General features: G+C 59.6%; 2 protein-coding genes across 2 annotated transcripts; both read right to left on the reverse strand.

Moving 5' to 3' along the window:
* Positions 1 to 2356: 2356 nt before the first annotated feature.
* Positions 2357 to 11708, reverse strand: LOC119152333. Its single transcript, XM_037397482.1, is given in 3 exon segments — positions 2357 to 2929; positions 2932 to 5762; positions 9001 to 11708. Coding segments are annotated over 3 exon segments (5658 nt in total). The 5' UTR covers positions 11514 to 11708; the 3' UTR covers positions 2357 to 2615.
* A 1334-nt stretch (positions 11709 to 13042) lies between these two features.
* On the reverse strand, positions 13043 to 15851 carry LOC119152334 (protocadherin gamma-B5-like). The gene has a single exon (XM_037397483.1). It carries the CDS (start codon positions 15686 to 15688, stop codon positions 13043 to 13045), a length of 2646 nt encoding a protein of 881 aa, XP_037253380.1. The 5' UTR covers positions 15689 to 15851.
* Positions 15852 to 20761: the final 4910 nt, after the last annotated feature.

Genomic DNA, 20761 nt, shown 5'->3' on the forward strand with positions numbered 1-20761 from the left:
AGCATGGACAAGAGGCACTAACACGTGATACATTGCTAAACAAAGCTCTGCTGATAATGACAAGTAAACCTACATGCACAGGAAACCAAGAAAAAAAAACCCCATAAATCAACAGAGCAAGGCAAGGAAGCATCACAGGACAAAGTGTTGTCAGAGAAACTCACCAGGAAGTCTTCTTGGTCTTCACTGCAGGCATTGAAATTCCTCCCTGAGAGCACCTGGAAGTCACACAGATCTCAGTCTGCCAGTGTAGCCCTGAAGTCTCACCCTGAACTGCATAGTACTAGGGGGGTCATTTTAAGAAATAGTCATCAGCTCCCAGAAACCTTTTTTTCTACTGTGTGGCCTGTTCATCTCCCACAAATATGAAGCAATAAGTGTAAACACCTTATCATCGGTCTCTTTCTCATGCTCATTCTCCTGGGCTACTACAACAGACTCTCTTTTAGCTTCTGCTTGCTTTTCCTCACAGGCAAAAGTCTGTCTTAGGTGGCTGAAGGAAGTATTTGCTGCAAAATGCCATGCACGGTTTCAAATGCAAAAGCGGGGAAATGAACCACGACCTTCCAGGACACAAAGGCCTGAAAGACAGTGTCATCACAACTATGAAGAAACTCCACATCGCAGTGTTACAGGGGCAGACAGAAGGGTAATGCAGTTTCACAGAGGAATTGAAGCCGTTCTTCCCGTGCATCATTGTCCAACACAAACAGTTCCTGCGCAAACTGCTAGAGGACAGACATTCCCTTTCAGGACAGGGCAACCAGGACCACTGCCTGAATGGCACAGGCCTTGGCAAAAGGCACAAAATCAGACCGTTGCTCAGACAGGACCACGCTGACCCACCGGTTTCCGTGGCTCCAAGCCTCCCTCCCAACCTCCTGGCTCTGCGCTCACAGCCTTCAGTTGCACCACGGACAGTATCCAGTTTTTTGGCCACGTGTCAGCCACAGGCTAAAGAGCATGTCATTTGGTGGCACCTTAGGGAAACAGAAGGGCATCAAAGTCTTTGCCTTGGCAGATGTACACCTTCACGGTATGGATGGGAAGTGCTTTGCCAGACTAACAACTAGAAGAGACCTTTAAATGTTGTAAGGGTCACCAGGCGCAATGAGGCCCAGCTTTAGGCCTGGACAACCAGCAAGAAAAGAACGAGACATCTGCTGCAGAGAACGAATCACAACTTCACAGTTCAGCCCCTGCCAACTGCAGAAGCGATGCAAGAACGGTACCTAGTTGGTAATAAGCACATGAGTGGCTCACACCAAAGACCACAGCCACATTTCCTCAATGGAATGTCTTTGCAGAGTAGAAGAGGGAAAATGCATGGAACCACAGCTGCGGGCTCCCTGTAACAACTAGGACAAACTGAAATTTTACAGCACCATTACATCTTCCAGACATTTCAGATGTCAGGCACAGTAACCTTTTTCACCTGCCCGGTCTCTGGACAGGCAGAACTTTTCACCCTGCCCAAACATTACACAATGGGAAGGCTACCTCTTCAGACAGACTGAAAAGTTGCACACCAGCCTCTCCTTAGTGAAGACCAAGGATCACAACACAGATGTATGAAAAGGTATTTCTCCGCACATCACACTGCTTCAAGGAAATACACAGCGTTCTCAAGTCCATAAGTGATACGCAGCTCCAATAGAGATCCAGTCATCCAAGGATCACCTCAAAGATACACAGTCCTACTACAGCACAGAGGCACCTTGGAAGATAGACGATTCCCAAACCACGACATAAAGTGCACATCAATGCTCACTGATTGCCATGTACAGCACACATCACTCAACAGGAAGAATAATTGATGAATGCAGTGAAGCCTGTGAAGTAACATAACACTTCTGTGGTTTGTGACAACCAAAAGCATTTCCTCCAGTAACATTTTAAGGAAACAGAGCTATGATTGTCTTCCTCTTTACAGCAGTGACCATCAAAGCCAGGTACGTGACAGTCAGAGAAATGTAGCAGATCTGATCTTGCACATGTTATCAGAGATGATGACCCACCTCCAGATCATCACAATGAGCATGGCAAGAAATTAACCCGTGCTGAATTGAAGGGATCATGGTAGTCTCTTCTTAGAGCACGGCACTTAGGGTCAGGAACTAATTCAGATATTTAGCAGGGAATGAATATTCAGTTGGCTCCTCCCAAATCTCTTGTAATGGCCCTTGCCATAAGCACATAATTAAGCCATTTGTTAAAAACACTGTGACAATGGGCGAACACACAGGAAGGACCTCCCAGGGCTCGCAGTGCAGTTGGAATAACATTCCTATGGCTAAACGACGTGTCTTATACCCATCTGCAGCCGCTCTAGGACAGCTCCCAGGATGCTCGTCAACAGCCCCTCACAAGTCGCGTGGTGTTCTTGGACCCTCCTAATGTGCCAGCACCTCTCACCAAAGGGCCAGTCCCCCAGGCCACTTCTCTGTGACATGCGCCATTATCACGCCTGGGAGCATTCCAAGAAGGGAGGCGTATTCTCTGCAAGGCTCTCAGCAGAGCCTGGGGGTGGATACCGAGCAAAGCAGGAGTCCCGAGCGCTCCCTCCAGACCATGCACCCCCACGCACCCCCGCGCCTGTCCTGCTGCGGTCGTGCCTACGCCTCCTCCCCCCGCCAGCCCCGCGAGAGAGCGCCAGGGGCCCTCAGCGCCCCTGCCTGCCACCGCAGCCGGAGCGCCGGATGAGCCAGCCAGGCACGGGCCCCGCGGGAACGAGAGGCAGGAGCGCGCCGAGGCCCTGCGCCCGCAGCTGCGCCGGCCTTGCCTGCGTGCGCAGAGGGAAGGCAAGGGGCAGCGAGAAACTCCAGAGCGGCAGGAAGGAAAGGCAGCCAAGCGCGGGCAGAGGCACTCACCGGGGGCGCGGCGGGGTCGTCGCCGAGCAGCGGCGCGGGCTCGTCGGGCGGCGGCCGGCCGGGAGGGTGTCGCAGCAGCTGCCGGCCGACAAGCGGAGCTGGCTCTTGCGCGAGTCGGCGGTGAGCGACACCTCGTGCGAGTAGGAGTGCAGGAAGGCGCGGACGCCGTCGATGCCCACGAAGTGCGAGGCCGGGACGCCGCGCGCGGCGCCGCTGCCCGCCGCCAGCAGCTGCGAGCGGCGCCAGCGCCGCAGGCGCAGCGCCAGCAGCAGCAGCAGGAAGGCGAGGAAGAGGCAGGACACGGCCGCCACGGCCACCACCAGCCAGCGCGTCAGGCTGCCGGCCGGCTCGCCCGGCGCCGCCGCCGCGCTGCCCAGCTCCGAGAGCAGCTCGGCCACGCTCTCGGCCAGCACCACGGTCAGCGTGGCCGTGGCCGACAGCGCCGGCCGCCCGTGGTCCTTCACCACCACCACCAGGCTCTGCCGCGCCGCGTCGCGGGCCAGCGGGAAGCGCGCCGTGCGCACCTCGCCGCTGTGCAGCCCCACGCGGAACAGCCCCGGCTCCGTCGCCTTGGCCAGCTCGTACGACAGCCACGCGTTCTGCCCCGCGTCCGCGTCCACCGCCACCACCTTGGCCACCAGCGCCCCGGGCTCCGCCGAGCGCGGCGCCAGCTCCACGCCCGCCCAGCCCGCGCCCGGCGCCGCCGGCGGGTACAGCACCTGCGGCGCGTTGTCGTTCTCGTCCACGATCACGAGCCGCACCGACACGTTGCTGCTCAGCGCCGGCGCGCCGCCGTCCTCCGCCCGCACCCACAGCCCCACCTCGCGCACCTCCTCGTAGTCGAAGGAGCGCAGCGCGTACAGCGCGCCCGTCTCCGCCTGCACCGACACGTAGGACGAGAGCGGCGCGCCGCGCACCCGACCCTCCGACAGCCGGTACCGCACGCGCGCGTTCTGACCCCAGTCCGCGTCCGCCGCCCGCACCGTCAGCACCAGCGCGCCCGCCGCGTTGTTCTCGGGCAGCCGGGCGCTGTAGCGCGCCTCCGCGAACACCGGCGCGTTGTCGTTCACGTCCAGCACCCGCAGCGCCAGCACCGCGCCGCTCCACAGCGACGGCGACCCGCCGTCCGCCGCCCGCACCGTCACGTTGTACTCCGCCACCTCCTCCCGGTCCAGCTCCCTCGCCGTCACCACGCGGTAGTAGCCCTCAAACGACTTCTCCAGCCGGAACGGCAGCCCCTCGCCGATGCTGCACCGCACCTCGCCGTTCGCGCCCGAGTCCCGGTCCTGCACGTGCAGCAGGGCCACCACCGTCCCCGACGGCGCGTCTTCGGAGATCGCGCTCAGCGCCGACGATACTGTCAGTTCGGGCGCGTTGTCGTTCACGTCTGTCACGCTGATCGCGATTTTGGCAGTGTCGGAGAGACCTCCGCCGTCCCGTGCCTGCACCTCCAGTTCGTACGACTCGGCTTCCTCGAAGTCCAGGCTCCGCACCAGCGTTACAACTCCCATCTTAGCGTCCATTTGGAAAATCTTTGACGCTTTCTCCGAGATTTTCTTCACTGAGTATTTCACGTGCCCGTTCAACCCCTCGTCGGCGTCGGCGGCCGTGACGGTGAGGAGGACGGAGCCCACGGGCACGTCCTCCGGCACACGCACCGTGTACTCGGCCTGGCTGAACTGGGGCGCGTTGTCGTTCGCGTCCAGCACGGCCACGCGGATCCGCGCCGTGCCCGTCCGTGCCGGCTCGCCGCCGTCGCTCGCCCTCAGCACCAGCTCGTGGAACGCCGCCTCCTCCCGGTCCAGCGCCTTGGCCAGCACCAGCTCGGGGCGCTGGTCCCCGCCGGGGCCCGCCTGCACGGCCAGCGAGAAGTGCTCGTCGCCGCTCAGCTCGTAGCTCTGCAGGGAATTCGCTCCTGCGTCCGGATCGTGAGCTTCGGCCAGGGGAAACCGCGACCCCGGCGCTGTTGCCTCGCTTATACTCTCCTCCACCTCAATTTCCTTGAAGCTGGGCGCATTGTCGTTAATGTCCGTGATCTCCACGTCGATGCCGTAAACCTTCATTTCCCCGTCCACTATCACCTCACACCGCAGCACGCATTGCTGCAGACTCTCGCAGAGATGCTCTCTGTCTATCCTCTCCGCCGTCACCAAATGTCCCGTCTTCCCGTGCAGGGCGAAATACTGCGCCCTGCCTCTGTCTATGATGCGCACGCCGCGGTCGGGGAGCGCGGGCAGCTGCAGCGCCAGGTCCTTGGCCACGTCGCCCACGAACGAGCCCTTCGGCATCTCCTCGGGAACCGAGTAGCGCAGCTGCCCCCACGCCGCCTCCCACGCCGCCAGCAGGACGCACCAGAGCAGGGCTCGCTCCCGCCGGCCCCAGCGCCTCCCCGCCGCGCACATCTCCGCCGCGGCACCACCGGCAGCTCCCCGCCGCCGCACGCCGAAAGGGGCACGGGCACGGCTCGCCGCTCCGGGCCCCTCCGCCTCGCTGCAGCGCGGCTCCGCACCGCGGGGACGCTCGCAGACCGCCCGGCCGCCGAGCCAGCCAGCGAGCGAGCGAGAGAGCGAGCCGGGCCGCAGCGGGCGGGGCTGCCTGCAGCGCTCCGGCCTTCCTCTCGCTCCTCCTCGGTCAACAGCGGCGCCCGCAGCCTCCTCCCGGCACTGCAGGCACCGAGCGCTGCCGAGCGCGGCCCGCCCGGCCTCCCCACGGGCAGCTCGCCGGGACGCGGCACTCGCCGCGGAGGCAGCGGGTCCCGTCCAGCGGGGATCTCCGCCGCCGCCTTCTCTCCCGCCCGCCCCTGCCTGGCTCCCCGAGACCATCCCGGCCAGGGAGACAGAGCGCGCCTCCCGCGGCTCGCCTGATGCTACCGCACGGCAATGATGACTGCCTAAGGGTCATGGATGCAGAGGAATGTACATTTTTCTCGAAATACGATGCTCAGACTATTACGACACTCAGGCCGTTAACCCAAAAGCACAACGCCCCCACCAGCAATTTCTGTAGCTGTCACCCTGGAACGACCGGTACAAGAAGAGCAAAAGCAAACAGGCTCTGTTGCTTTTGTTGAGTTGGAAAAGACACACCGTGCTAATAATTGCACTACGATCTCACCAAGGGGGGAGTTACGTTTCCTCGCCACAAGTCTGAGAACAAACAGAAGGATTGTCTCCAAGCCCACCAAGGCCAAAACAAAAGAGGAGAAACCACCCAACAGAATCAAGGTGTTCACACTGTTCGCTGAGGAGGAAACTCTCCCCTCCTTTTAGCACACACGCTCTTCCATAGAGATGTGACTTCCACTAGGGTCATGTTTAAAGAGATTCCTCCCAACAATAACAGAACACAAAGATACTCTGACATCTCCTGCCTTTCACACGCACTGTAGCATGGACAAGAGGCACTAAAACGTGAAACATTGCTAAACAAAGCTCTGCTGATAATGACAAGTAAACCTACACACACAGGAAAACAAGGAAAAAAACCCCATAAATCAACAGAGCAAGGCAAGGAAGCATCACAGGACAAAGTGTTGCCAGAGAAACTCACCAGGAAGTCTTCTTGGTCTTCACTGCAGGCATTGAAATTCCTCCCTGAGAGCACCTGGAAGTCACACAGATCTCAGTCTGCCAGCGTGGCCCTGAAGTCTCACCCTGAACTGCATAGTACTAGGGGGGTCATTTTAAGAAATAGTCATCAGCTGCCAGAAACCTTTTTTTCTACTGTGTGGCCCGTTCATCTCCCACAAATATGAAGCAATAAGTGTAAACACCTTATCATCGGTCTCTTTCTCATGCTCATTCTCCTGGGCTACTACAACAGACTCTCTTTTAGCTTCTGCTTGCTTTTCCTCACAGGCAAAAGTCTGTCTTAGGTGGCTGAAGGAAGTATTTGCTGCAAAATGCCACGCACGGTTTCAAATGCAAAAGCGGGGAAATGAACCACGACCTTCCAGGACACAAAGGCCTGAAAGACAGTGTCATCACAACTATGAAGAAACTCCACATCGCAGTGTTACAGGGGCAGACAGAAGGGTAATGCAGTTTCACAGAGGAATTGAAGCCGTTCTTCCCGTGCATCATTGTCCAACACAAACAGTTCCTGGGCAAACTGCTAGAGGACTGACATTGCCTTTCAGGACAGCGCAACCAGGACCACTGCCTGAATGGCACAGGCCTTGGCAAAAGGCACAAAATCAGACCGTTGCTCAGACAGGACCACGCTGACCCACCGGTTTCCGTGGCTCCAAGCCTCCCTCCCAACCTCCTGGCTCTGCGCTCACAGCCTTCAGTTGCACCACGGACAGTAACCAGTGTTTTGGCCACGTGTCAGCCACAGGCTAAAGAGCATGTCATTTGGTGGCACCTTAGGGAAACAGAAGGGCATCAAAGTCTTTGCCTTGGCAGCTGTACACCTTCATGGTATGGATGGGAAGTGCTTTGCCAGACCAACAACTAGAAGAGACCTTTAAATGTTGTAAGGGTCACCAGGCGCAATGAGGCCCAGCTTTAGGCCTGGGCAACCAACAAGGAAAGAACGAGACATCTGCTGCAGAGAACGAATCACAGCTTCACAGTTCAGCCCCTGCCAACTGCAGAAGCGATGCAAGAACGGTACCTAGTTGGTAATAAGCACATGAGTGGCTCACACCAAAGACCACAGCCACATTTCCTCAATGGAATGTCTTTGCAGAGTAGAAGAGGGAAAATGCATGGAACCACAGCTGCGGGCTCCCTGTAACAACCAGGACAAACTGAAATTTTACAGCAGTTATGTTTCAGACATTTCAGATCATAGCACAGTAACCTTTTTCACCTGCCCGGTCCCTGGACAGGCAGAACTTTTCACCCTGCCCAAACTTTACACAACAGGAAGGCTACCTCTGCAGACAGACACCACTGAAAGAAAAGTTGTACATGAACTTCTCCTTACTGAAGACCAAGGATCACAACCCAGATGCATGCAAAGGGATTTCTCCGCTCATCACACTGCTTCTGAGAAATTTCTCAAGTTTATAAGCGATATGCAGCTCCGATAGAGATCCAGTCATCCAAGGATCACTTCAAAGATACACAGTCCTACTACAGCACAGAGGCACCTTGGAAGATAGACGATTCCCAAACCACGACATAAAGTGCACATCAATGCTCACTGATTGCCATGTACAGCACACATCACTCAACAGGAAGAATAAATTGATGAATGCAGTGAAGCCTGGGAACAAACAAAACATGTGTCTTGTTTGTGGCAACCAAAAGCATTTCCTCCAGTAACATTTTAAGGAAACAGAGCTATGATTGTCTTCCTCTTTACAGCAGTGACCATCAAAGCCAGGTACGTGACAGTCAGAGAAATGTAGCAGATCTGATCTTGCACATGTTATCAGAAATGACAACCCACTTCCAGATCATCACACCGAGCAAGGCAAGAAATTAACCCGTGCTGAATTGAAGGGATCATGGCATTCTCTTCTTGGAGCAAGGCACTTAGGCTCAGGAACTAATTCAGGTATTTAGCAGGGAATGAATATTCAGTTGGCTCCTCCCAAATCTCTTGTAATGGCCCTTGCCATAAGCACATAATTAAGCCATTTGTTAAAAACACTGTGACAATGGGCGAACACACAGGAAGGACCTCCCAGGGCTCGCAGTGCAGTTGGAATAACATTCCTATGGCTAAACGACGTGTCTTATACCCATCTGCAGCCGCTCAAGGACAGCTCCCAGGATGCTCGTCAACAGCCCCTCACAAGTCGCGTGGTGTTCTTGGACCCTCCTAATGTGCCAGCACCTCTCACCAAAGGGCCAGTCCCCCAGGCCACTTCTCTGTGACATGCGCCATTATCACGCCTGGGAGCATTCCAAGAAGGGAGGCGTATTCTCTGCAAGGCTCTCAGCAGAGCCTGGGGGTGGATACCGAGCAAAGCAGGAGTCCCGAGCGCTCCCTCCAGACCATGCACCCCCACGCACCCCCGCGCCTGTCCTGCTGCGGTCGTGCCTACGCCTCCTTCCCCCGCCAGCCCCGCGAGAGAGCGCCAGGGGCCCTCAGCGCCCCTGCCTGCCACCGCAGCCGGAGCGCCGGATGAGCCAGCCAGGCACGGGCCCCGCGGGAACGAGAGGCAGGAGCGCACCCCGCAGCTGCGCCGGCCTTGCCTGCGTGCGCAGAGGGAAGGCAAGGGGCAGCGAGAAACTCCAGAGCGGCAGGAAGGAAAGGCAGCCAAGCGCGGGCAGAGGCACTCACCGGGGGCGCGGCGGGGTCGTCGCCGAGCAGCGGCGCGGGCTCGTCGGGCGGCGGCCGGGCCGGGAGGGTGTCGCAGCAGCTGCCGGCCGACAAGCGGAGCTGGCTCTTGCGCGAGTCGGCGGTGAGCGACACCTCGTGCGAGTAGGAGTGCAGGAAGGCGCGGACGCCGTCGATGCCCACGAAGTGCGAGGCCGGGACGCCGCGCGCGGCGCCGCTGCCCGCCGCCAGCAGCTGCGAGCGGCGCCAGCGCCGCAGGCGCAGCGCCAGCAGCAGCAGCAGGAAGGCGAGGAAGAGGCAGGACACGGCCGCCACGGCCACCACCAGCCAGCGCGTCAGGCTGCCGGCCGGCTCGCCCGGCGCCGCCGCCGCGCTGCCCAGCTCCGAGAGCAGCTCGGCCACGCTCTCGGCCAGCACCACGGTCAGCGTGGCCGTGGCCGACAGCGCCGGCCGCCCGTGGTCCTTCACCACCACCACCAGGCTCTGCCGCGCCGCGTCGCGGGCCAGCGGGAAGCGCGCCGTGCGCACCTCGCCGCTGTGCAGCCCCACGCGGAACAGCCCCGGCTCCGTCGCCTTGGCCAGCTCGTACGACAGCCACGCGTTCTGCCCCGCGTCCGCGTCCACCGCCACCACCTTGGCCACCAGCGCCCCGGGCTCCGCCGAGCGCGGCGCCAGCTCCACGCCCGCCCAGCCCGCGCCCGGCGCCGCCGGCGGGTACAGCACCTGCGGCGCGTTGTCGTTCTCGTCCACGATCACGAGCCGCACCGACACGTTGCTGCTCAGCGCCGGCGCGCCGCCGTCCTCCGCCCGCACCCACAGCCCCACCTCGCGCACCTCCTCGTAGTCGAAGGAGCGCAGCGCGTACAGCGCGCCCGTCTCCGCCTGCACCGACACGTAGGACGAGAGCGGCGCGCCGCGCACCCGACCCTCCGACAGCCGGTACCGCACGCGCGCGTTCTGACCCCAGTCCGCGTCCGCCGCCCGCACCGTCAGCACCAGCGCGCCCGCCGCGTTGTTCTCGGGCAGCCGGGCGCTGTAGCGCGCCTCCGCGAACACCGGCGCGTTGTCGTTCACGTCCAGCACCCGCAGCGCCAGCACCGCGCCGCTCCACAGCGACGGCGACCCGCCGTCCGCCGCCCGCACCGTCACGTTGTACTCCGCCACCTCCTCCCGGTCCAGCTCCCTCGCCGTCACCACGCGGTAGTAGCCCTCAAACGACTTCTCCAGCCGGAACGGCAGCCCCTCGCCGATGCTGCACCGCACCTCGCCGTTCGCGCCCGAGTCCCGGTCCTGCACGTGCAGCAGGGCCACCACCGTCCCCGACGGCGCGTCTTCGGAGATCGCGCTCAGCGCCGACGATACTGTCAGTTCGGGCGCGTTGTCGTTCACGTCTGTCACGCTGATCGCGATTTTGGCAGTGTCGGAGAGACCTCCGCCGTCCCGTGCCTGCACCTCCAGTTCGTACGACTCGGCTTCCTCGAAGTCCAGGCTCCGCACCACCGTGATCGATCCCGTCTCAGTGTCCAGACGGAAAACCTCCGATGCCAGATCAGTCGCTTTCGTTAACGAGTATTTCACGTGCCCGTTCAACCCCTCGTCGGCGTCGGCGGCCGTGACGGTGAGGAGGACGGAGCCCACGGGCACGTCCTCCGGCACACGCACCGTGTACTCGGCCTGGCTGAACTGGGGCGCGTTGTCGTTCGCGTCCAGCACTGCCACGCGGATCCGCGCCGTGCCCGTCCGTGCCGGCTCGCCGCCGTCGCTCGCCCTCAGCACCAGCTCGTGGAACGCCGCCTCCTCCCGGTCCAGCGCCTTGGCCAGCACCAGCTCGGGGCGCTGGTCCCCGCCGGGGCCCGCCTGCACGGCCAGCGAGAAGTGCTCGTCGCCGCTCAGCTCGTAGCTCTGCAGGGAATTCGCTCCCGCGTCCGGGTCGCGAGCCCTGGCGAGGGTAAACCGCGACCCCGGCGCTGTCGTCTCGCTCATTCTCAGCTCCGTTTCTGTGTCTTGGAAGCTTGGCGCGTTGTCGTTAATGTCCGTGATCTCCACGTCGATGCCGTAAACCTTCATTTCCCCGTCCACTATCACCTCACACCGCAGCACGCATTTCTCCACCAGCCGGCAGAGCTGCTCTCTGTCTATCCTCTCCGCCGTCACCAAATGTCCCGTCTTCCCGTGCAGGGCGAAATACTGCGCCCTGCCTCTGTCTATGATGCGCACACTGCCGTCGGGGAGCACGGGCAGCTGCAGCGCCAGGTCCTTGGCCACGTCGGCCACGAACGAGCCCTTCGGCATCTCCTCGGGAACCGAGTAGCGCAGCTGCCCCCACGCCGCCTCCCACGCCGCCAGCAGGACGCACCAGAGCAGGGCTCGCTCCCGCCGGCCCCAGCGCCTCCCCGCCGCGCACATCTTCGCCGCGGGACCGCCGGCAGCTCCCCGCCGCCGCACGCCGAAAGGGGCACGGGCACGGCTCGCCGCTCCGAGCCCCTCCGCCTCGCTGCAGCGCGGCTCCGCACCGCGGGGACGCTCGCAGACCGCCCGGCCGCCGAGCCAGCCAGCGAGCGAGCGAGCGAGCCGGGCGGCAGCGGGCGGGGCTGCGGGCAGCGCTCCGGCCTTCCTCTCGCTCCTCCTCGGTCAACAGCGGCGCCCGCAGCCTCCTCCCGGCACTGCAGGCACCGAGCGCTGCCGAGCGCGGCCCGCCCGCCCGGCCTCCCCACGGGCAGCTCGCCGGGACGCGGCACTCGCCGCGGAGGCAGCGGGTCCCGTCCAGCGGGGATCTCCGCCGTCGCCTTCTCTCCCGCCCGCCCCTGCCTGGCTCCCCGAGACCATCCCGGCCAGGGAGACAGAGCGCGCCTCCCGCGGCTCGCCTGACGCTACTGCACGGCTGTGATAACTGCTTAACGGCCATGGATGCACAGGAACGTACATTTTTCTCGAAATACGATGCTCAGACCATTAGTTCAAAAGCACAAACCCCCACCACTGGTTTCTGTAGCCGTCACGCTGGAACGACCGGTACAAGGACAGCAAAAGCAAACAGGCTCTGCAACACAAAACGCGATGTCCAGAGCGTCCCCCGGGAGACAGAGGGATCAGGCTCATTCGCCCAGCCGCCAGGAACACGCCCCAGATTAAACGCTCCGCCACCGCTGACGGTCATTAGGCGGTTAAAGGCTAAAGGGGGTGGCGGCCATCAACACAGAACCTCAGCGCCCCACCCCCGCCCAGCCAGACCCTGACGAGGGGGGCTACTCGGGCACTTGCACGCGCTCTGGGATTTCTCCCCGCAGACACAGGATAGCTTATGCACTTTCACATTTATCCTAGTCATTCAATAATTCGATACTGATAATTCTATAATCGGTTTCAACGACCGCGCAGCGGCTTTCATCTTCTCAAAAATGACGCTGTAAGAGCTAATGCGTGGCAGGAAAACACTCGTCTAGTTCGTGAATATTCCCGGCCGTGGGACACACCTTTCCCACTAAATGCTGTAGGAAGCGGCAGAAGACGAGGACGGCTGCAAACCCTAAGCCACGTGGACGATGCGCAAGTGTGCAAATGCACTTTATTCGAGGGCCCAAGTGGTGTCGTTTTGCGTACCTCATTGTAGTCTTAGGTATGTTCTCAGGATGGGAAGACAGGCTCTGAAACACAACAAGAGGCGACTTTTTTCGCTTTCTTTTTTGCCGTTCTACACCTGCACTTGTCTCAGACAGACAGACAGAAGAGGGCCAGTAAGGAGGAGGGAACTACCACCCAGGAAAAAGAGAGAAGAAATAATAGCGCACAGAACTCGGGAAAATCACGCCCTGATGAAATTTATCTACCCCCGAATGCAGCCGTTCCTGCAGACTTCTCCAGAAGATGGGAGGGCACCTGGCAGAAGGAGGAAACTGCTCACTGGCGGGGAACAAGCGCCGGGGTAACTGCCCCGGTCACGGCGCCACGCGCACCTTCCTGTGGGAAAGAGCATCAAGGGGCAGGCGGAGAGCCCGTGCGTGCCTCCGTTCCCTGGCGGGGACACGGCCCAGCGCTGCCCCTGCACCGCCCCCGCGGGAAGCCCCGGGGAAGAGCGGTCGGCGGCTCGGAAAGGCTCGAGGGGAGGGGCGCGAGCGCGCGGGCTTACCGACCTGCGGTGCGTCGGCGTCCGCGGGCGGCTCTCCCGCGCCGGCGCTGCTGCTCGGGCTCGGCTTCCCGCAGGGCTCCCCGCCGAGCAGCTCCTCCGCGGGCAGGCTGGGCAGCGGCGGCGGCAGCCAAGCGCCCTCGGCGACGGCGCGGCCCGGCGCCACGCACAGGTTGTAGGAGTAGGGCAAGGTGCCCTCGCAGAAGTCGGCCGGGAAAGCGGCGCCGGCCACGGAGAAGCGCTGCGCGCCCAGGCAGCGCAGGACGGCGGGCGGCCCGGCGCCGCGCACCCGCGCCACCACGGCCAGCGCCACGCTCAGCAGGAACAGCGCGGACAGCAGCGCCAGCGCCAGCACCAGGTAGAACTGCAGCTCCGCCGGCGCGTCGGCGCCCGCCGCCCGCTCGCTCAGCTCCGGCAGCGCCTCCTGCAAGCTCTCGGCCAGCACCACGTGCAGCGTGGCCGTGGCCGACAGCGCCGGCTGCCCGTGGTCCTTCACCACGGCCACCAGCCGCTGCTTGGCCGCGTCCCTCTCCGACACGGCCCGCGCCGTGCGCACCTCGCCGCTGTGCAGCCCCACGCGGAACAGCGCCGGCTCCGGCGCCTGCACCAGCTCGTACGACAGCCACGCGTTGCGCCCCGCGTCCGCGTCCACCGCCACCACCTTGGCCACCAGGTACCCGGCCTCGGCCGAGCGCGGCACCACCTCGAACGGCCCCGCGCCCGCCGCCGCCTCCGCCCCCGCGCCCGCCGCCGCCGCCGGCCACAGCACGCGCGGCGCGTTGTCGTTGCGGTCCAGCACGAAGACGCGCACCGTCGCCGTGGAGCTCCGCGCCGGCGCCCCGCCGTCCTGCGCCCGCACCGCCACCGCGAACTCGCGGCACTGCTCGTAGTCGAAGGAGCGCTGCGCGTACACCGCGCCGCTCCGCGCCTCCACCGACACGTACGGCGCCGCGCCCGCGCTGCCGCCCGCCAGCCAGTAGCTCACGCGCCCGTTGGCGCCCGCGTCCGCGTCCCGCGCGCGCACGCGCAGCACCGGCGCGCCCGCCGCGTTGTTCTCCGCCACGTAGGCGCTGTAGGCGGCCTCCTCGAACACCGGCGCGTTGTCGTTCACGTCCGACACCTCCAGCACCAGCGCCGTGCGGCTGGACAGCGCCGGGCTGCCGCCGTCCCTGGCCACCACCGTCACCCGGTGCTCGGCCGCCTGCTCCCGGTCCAGCGCGCTCGCCGTCACCACCTTGTACGAGCCGCCCGACGACGCCACGATCGACAGCGGCGCCTCGCCCGACAGCTCGCACGACACCTGACCGTTCTCCCCGGAGTCCGCGTCGTTCACGTTCAGCAGGGCCACCACCGTGCCGGCCGGCGCGTCCTCGGGCACCGGGCTCGACACCGACAGCACCGTGATTTCGGGCGCGTTGTCGTTCTCGTCGGTGATCTCTAGCTGCACCCTGCAGTGCGCTACCAGCCCCCCACCGTCCCTCGCCTCCAGGCCGAAGCTGTATTTACTCCTCTCCTCGAAATCGAGGGGCCCCGCCGTCCTGACCTCGCCGCTCTCGCTGTCCACACTGAACAACGCGCGGACGCCGTCGGGGACGTTGCCGAAGGAGTAGGAGACCCGCGCGTTGGAGCCCGCGTCCGCATCCGTGGCCCGCACCCGCAGCACCGGCGACCCCGGCGGCAGATTCTCCCGCACTCGCGCCTCGTAGATGCTTTTACTGAACACGGGGGGGTTGTCGTTGGCGTCCGTCACGTTGACGCGAACCTGCACGGTCCCGGACCTGGCGGGGTCCCCGCCATCCACCGCCGTCAGCAGCAGCTCGAAGGAGCTCTGCTTCTCACGGTCCAACGCGCGCTCCAGCACTAACTCCGGCTGCTTGCTTCCATCCGGGCTCTCCTTGACGGCCAGGCTGAAGGACGGGTTGCTGCTGAGCTGGTAAGTCAGCTGCGAGTTGCTGCCCACGTCCGCGTCTCGGGCCATCTCCAGCGGAAAACGAGCGCCGGGAAGCGTCCATTCACCGATATCGAGGTGGAGAGCAACCTTGCTGAAGGCCGGCGCGTTGTCGTTGACGTCGTGGATGGCGACGTCGACGTGGAAGACGTTGAGCGGGTTCTGCACTAGCGCCTCGAAGGTGATGGCGCAGGACAGCGACTCGCCGCACATCTGCTCCCGGTCCAGCCTCTCGCTCACGTACAAGTTCCCGTTCTCCCCGCTCACGGTGAAGTATTTCAGCTGCTTCTTAGCGGCAGACGCCACCCGCAGCTTGCGTGCCGGCAGCTCGGCCGGGCTCAGCCCCAGGTCCCGCGCCAGCGGCCCCACCAGCGAGCCTCTGCCCAGCTCCTCGGGGATGGCGTAGCGGATCCGCTGCGGCGCCGCCCGGCAGCACAAGCACAGCAGCACGGCGGGCAGCAGCGCTCGCCCGGCCGCTCGCCGCCGGCTCGGCCCCGGCCTGCCCGCCATTCTCGCCAGCGCTCGCCGCGCTCCTCCCTCCTGCCGCTGCCCTCCCTCCCTTGCAGCCCCGCTCCGTCACGAGCGCGGGGGCCGCCGGAGGGCAGCGATCTCGGCGCCGGCTCGGACGCCGCTGCTCCCCGCGCCGCCTCTCGCCGCAGCTCCCTGCGCCGCCTCTCGCGGCTGCTGCCCGTGCTGCTGCCGCTCTGGCCGGCGCCGTGCGAGCCAGCAGCCCGTGGGGGCAGGACTCTGCGGCGGCTGTGGCTGCGGCTGCGGCTCCATCGCCGCTTCGCGTCGGCCAACAGCGGCACCCGGAGGCGCCACGACGCCACCGCAGCCGGCTGCTGGGGGCGCTCCGCGGGGCGCGGGGGCTGCACCGGCCCCGGGGGCGTTCAACGCTCAGGTACACTTCCAGGGACTTTCGGTCACCTCCCCCATCGCAGGGAGTGCTCAGCACCCGATACGCGCGGCAGAGCAGAACACAAAGGAACTCAGCCGCTCTTGGTGAAGTCGGCGGCAACGAGAAGAGCAACACACGGTTTGATAGCTGCGGAAGAGTTCATTCTCCGTTTTGCTTTCCTTACCTGGGACGAGTACCATCAAGGACAAACTCGTGTTGGAGTACTCATGAGGCATCAGAAACAGAATGAAGCAAAATCCTCTGCAGTCCTGTCATGGTAGACCTGTAAGGGGTCTCCTTTGTTTTTTTGTAAATTCTTCTCTTAGGAAGAAGAACAATTACCCCGAGAAACATATCACCCGAAAGGCCACGTGTATAGCTTTATGCTAAGGGAACAGAATAACCGTTACTAGTCACATTTTCATTCACAGAAGTTCCTGGTCTTGCATCTCCGTACTTGAGCGGCTGACCAGGGGAAAGTGCAAAGCCATACCGAGTCTTTCATGGAACCAACGAATGGTTTGGGTTGGAAGGGACCTTTCAAGTTCACCTAGCCCAGCCCTGTGCCATGGACAGGGACCTCCTTCACTAGGTCAGGCTGCTCAAAGCCCCGTCTAACCTGACCAAGAACCACCCTCATCGTAAAACATTTCGTTTTTCTCTCTCTTTAAAACCAACCCTCTTTCAGTACAAAACCATTGCCTCTTGCCCTGTCACAGCAGCCCTTTGTAAGTCTCTCTCCGTCTTTATTATAAGCCCCATTTATACATTAAAAGGGAACAATAAGGTCTCCTTCTCTTCTCTAGGCTGCAGAACCTCAACTGCTTCAGCCCTTCCTCAAAGAAGAGATAAATGGCCAAAAGAAAAGAGGTGCAGTCATCTTACAGAGCCTGGGTCATCAGATGTTCCAGTTCTTTGACCATTTAGGTGGTTCTTCTCTGGACCTAATGTAACTGGCCCATGTCTGTGGTGACTGTGGGCCCCAGAGCTGAGCGCAGTCCTGCAGCTGGGGTCTCATGAAAGCAGAGTAGAAGGGGAGAACCACCTCCCTCGCCCTGCTGGCCACACTACTTCTTCTGCAGCCCAGGATGTGTGAGTGGCTTTCTGGGCACCAAGCCCACATTGCCAGCTCATGTCCCATTTGTCACTGTCCTGGTTTCAGCTGGGATGGAGTTAACTTTCTTCTTAGCAGCTAGTATAGTGCTGTGTTCTGGCTGTGATGTGAGAACTATGTTGATAATGCACTGATGTTTTCAGTTGTTGCTGGGTAATGTTTATGCTACGTTGAAGAATTTTTCAGTTTCTTGGGCCTTGCCAGCCAGAGTGCTGGAGGAGTGGGCACAAGAGAGTGGCAAGGGACACAGCCAGGTCAGATGACCTGAACCAGCCAAAGAGGTATTCCATTCCATGGGACATCATGCTTGGTATATAAACTTGGAGGGGGAGGTGCGGGGGGAATCATTGCTCAGGGACTGGCTGGGCATCGGTCAGCGGGTGTTGAGCAGTTGTACTGTGCATCACTTGCTTTCCTTTCTCCCTTTTCCTTTGGATTTTTTCCTTTTCCCAACCTTCTCATGATGACTTCTGCTATAATATTATCATTACTATTATTATTGTTGTTAACTTTTTAAAATTCTGTGTAAATTATTAAACTGTTCTTATCTCAACCTCGAGGTTTCCATTTCTTTCAGATTCTCCTCCCCACCCCTCTGGGTGGGGGGCAGCGAGAAAACAACTGTATGGTTACCAGCTGGGATAAACCCGCAACAGTCACCCACCAGTACCCAAAACATGTTCTTAATCCACCCATCCCCCAGTCTGCATTGAAACTGGGAATTGCCCAGACCCAGCTGCAGCACCTTGCACTTTGCCTAGGAAAGCCTTCCTCTTTACAGCTCTCAACATCAAAGGGGTGTATGTGATCTGAGCCTGCACTCTGGGAATTGCAAGGGACCTGACCTTCCCTATGTCATCAGGCACACGGAGGTCAAATTCTAGCTCGTGACAACAAGCGAAGCAAGAGTCAGAATCATGCAGGAATGAAAGCATCACAGGGAATAGTATTTCTTAGGCCACACTGTCTGAGAAGCAGGAACCCCAATTGCACACATGGTACACCGTCAGGCACACAGTTGTGTTAACTATAACAAGGAAAGAAAATGACTATCTGTTCTTCTACAATCTCACACACACAGCTCCCCTCTCTTCTCTCCAACGGTACACAACTGGTTGATTTGCTTCTGGCCTTCTCAGAGTTGGAAAAGACACACCATGCTAATACAATGCACTACAATCACACCAAGAGGGCAGTTATGTTTCCTCGCCCCAAGTCTGAGAACAAACAGAAGGATTGTAAAGCACACCACTGAAAAAAGGACAAAATAAAAGAGGAACATCCCTCCAACAGAGTCAGGGTCATCACGCTGTCTGCTGAGGTGGAATCTCCTCCCCTCTTTTAGCACACACGCTCTTCCATAGAGATGTGGCTTCCTCTAAGGTCATGTTTAAAGAGATTCCTCCCAACAATAACAGAACACAAAGATACTCTGACATCTCCTGCCTTTCACACTTGCTGTAGTGTGGACAAGAGGCACTAACATGTGACACATTGCTAAACAAAGCTCTGCTGATAATGACAAGGAAACCTACATGCACAGGAAACCAAGAAAAAAACCCCCATAAATCAACAAAGCAAGGCAAGGAAGCATCAGAAGACGAAGTGTTGTCAGAGAAACTCACCTGGAAGTCTTCTTGGTCTTCACTGCAGGCATTGAAATTCCTCCCTGAGAGCACCTGGAAGTCACACAGATCTCAATCTGCCAGTGTGGCCCTGAAGTCTCACCCTGAACTGCATAGTAGTAGGGGGGGTCATTTTAAGAAATAGTCATCAGCTCCCAGAAACCTTTTTTTCTACTGTGTGACCCGTTCATCTCCCACAAATATGAAGCAATAAGTGTAAACACCTTATCATCAGTCTCTTTCTCATGCTCATTCTCCTGGGCTACTACAACAGACTCTCTTTTAGCTTCTGCTTGCTTTTCCTCACAGGCAAAAGTCTGTCTTTGGTGGCTGAAGGAAGTATTTGCTGCAAAATGCCACGCACGGTTTCAAATGCAAAAGCATTCTGCAGAAAGGGGGGAAACGAACCACGACCTTCCAGGACACAAAGGCCTGAAAGACAGTGTCATTACAACTATGAAGAAACTCCACATCGCAGTGTTACAGGGGCAGACAGAAGGGTAATGCAGTTTCACAGAGGAATTGAAGCCGTTCTTCCCGTGCATCATTGTCCAACACAAACAGTTCCTGGGCAAACTGCTAGAGGACTGACATTCCCTTTCAGGACAGCGCAACCAGGACCACTGCCTGAATGGCACAGGCCTTGGCAAAAGGCACAAAATCAGACCGTTGCTCAGACAGGACCACGCTGACCCACCGGTTTCCGTGGCTCCAAGCCTCCCTCCCAACCTCCTGGCTCTGCGCTCACAGCCTTCAGTTGCACCATGGACAGTAACCAGTGTTTTGGCCACGTGTCAGCCACAGGCTAAAGAGCATGTCATTTGGTGGCACCTTAGGGAAACAGAAGGGCATCAAAGTCTTTGCCTTGGCAGCTGTACACCTTCATGGTATGGATGGGAAGTGCTTTGCCAGACCAACAACTAGAAGAGACCTTTAAATGTTGTAAGGGTCACCAGGCGCAATGAGGCCCAGCTTTAGGCCTGGGCAACCAACAAGGAAAGAACGAGACATCTGCTGCAGAGAACGAATCACAGCTTCACAGTTCAGCCCCTGCCAACTGCAGAAGCGATGCAAGAACGGTACCTAGTTGGTAATAAGCACATGAGTGGCTCACACCAAAGACCACAGCCACATTTCCTCAATGGAATGTCTTTGCAGAGTAGAAGAGGGAAAATGCATGGAACCACAGCTGCGGGCTCCCTGTAACAACCAGGACAAACTGAAATTTTACAGCAGTTATGTTTCAGACATTTCAGATCATAGCACAGTAACCTTTTTCACCTGCCCGGTCCCTGGACAGGCAGAACTTTTCACCCTGCCCAAACATTACACAACGGGAAGGCTACCTCTTCAGACAGACACCACTGAAAAAGAAGCTGCAGACCAGCTTCTCCTTACTGAGGCCAAGGATCACAACACAGATGCATGCAAAGGGATTTCTCCGCACATCACACTACTTCAGGGAAATACACAGCATTCTCAAGTCCATAAGTGATACGCAGCTCTGATAGAGAACCAGTCATCCAAGGATCACCTCAAAGATACACAATCCTACTACAGCACATGGGCAATTTGGAAGATAGACGATTCCCAAACCACGACATAAAGTGCACATCAATGCTCACTGATTGCCATGTACAGCACACATCACTCAACAGGAAGAATAATTGATGAATGCAGTGAAGCCTGTGAAGTAACGTAACACTTCTGTGGTTTGTGACAACCAAAAGCATTTCCTCCAGTAACATTTTAAGGAAACAGAGCTATGATTGTCTTCCTCTTTACAGCAGTGACCATCAAAGCCAGGTACGTGACAGTCAGAGAAATGTAGCAGATCTGATCTTGCACATGTTATCAGAAATGACAACCCACTTCCAGATCATCACACCGAGCAAGGCAAGAAATTAACCCGTGCTGAATTGAAGGGATCATGGCATTCTCTTCTT

The sequence above is a fragment of the Falco rusticolus genome, chromosome 8, assembly GCF_015220075.1.
Source record: "Falco rusticolus isolate bFalRus1 chromosome 8, bFalRus1.pri, whole genome shotgun sequence".
Lineage (NCBI taxonomy): Eukaryota > Metazoa > Chordata > Aves > Falconiformes > Falconidae > Falco > Falco rusticolus.

Excerpts from the sequence above, each read along its gene's own strand:
- LOC119152334 (XM_037397483.1), bottom strand. The coding sequence starts at position 15,688 with ATGGCGGGCAGGCCGGGGCCGAGCCGGCGGCGAGCGGCCGGGCGAGCG.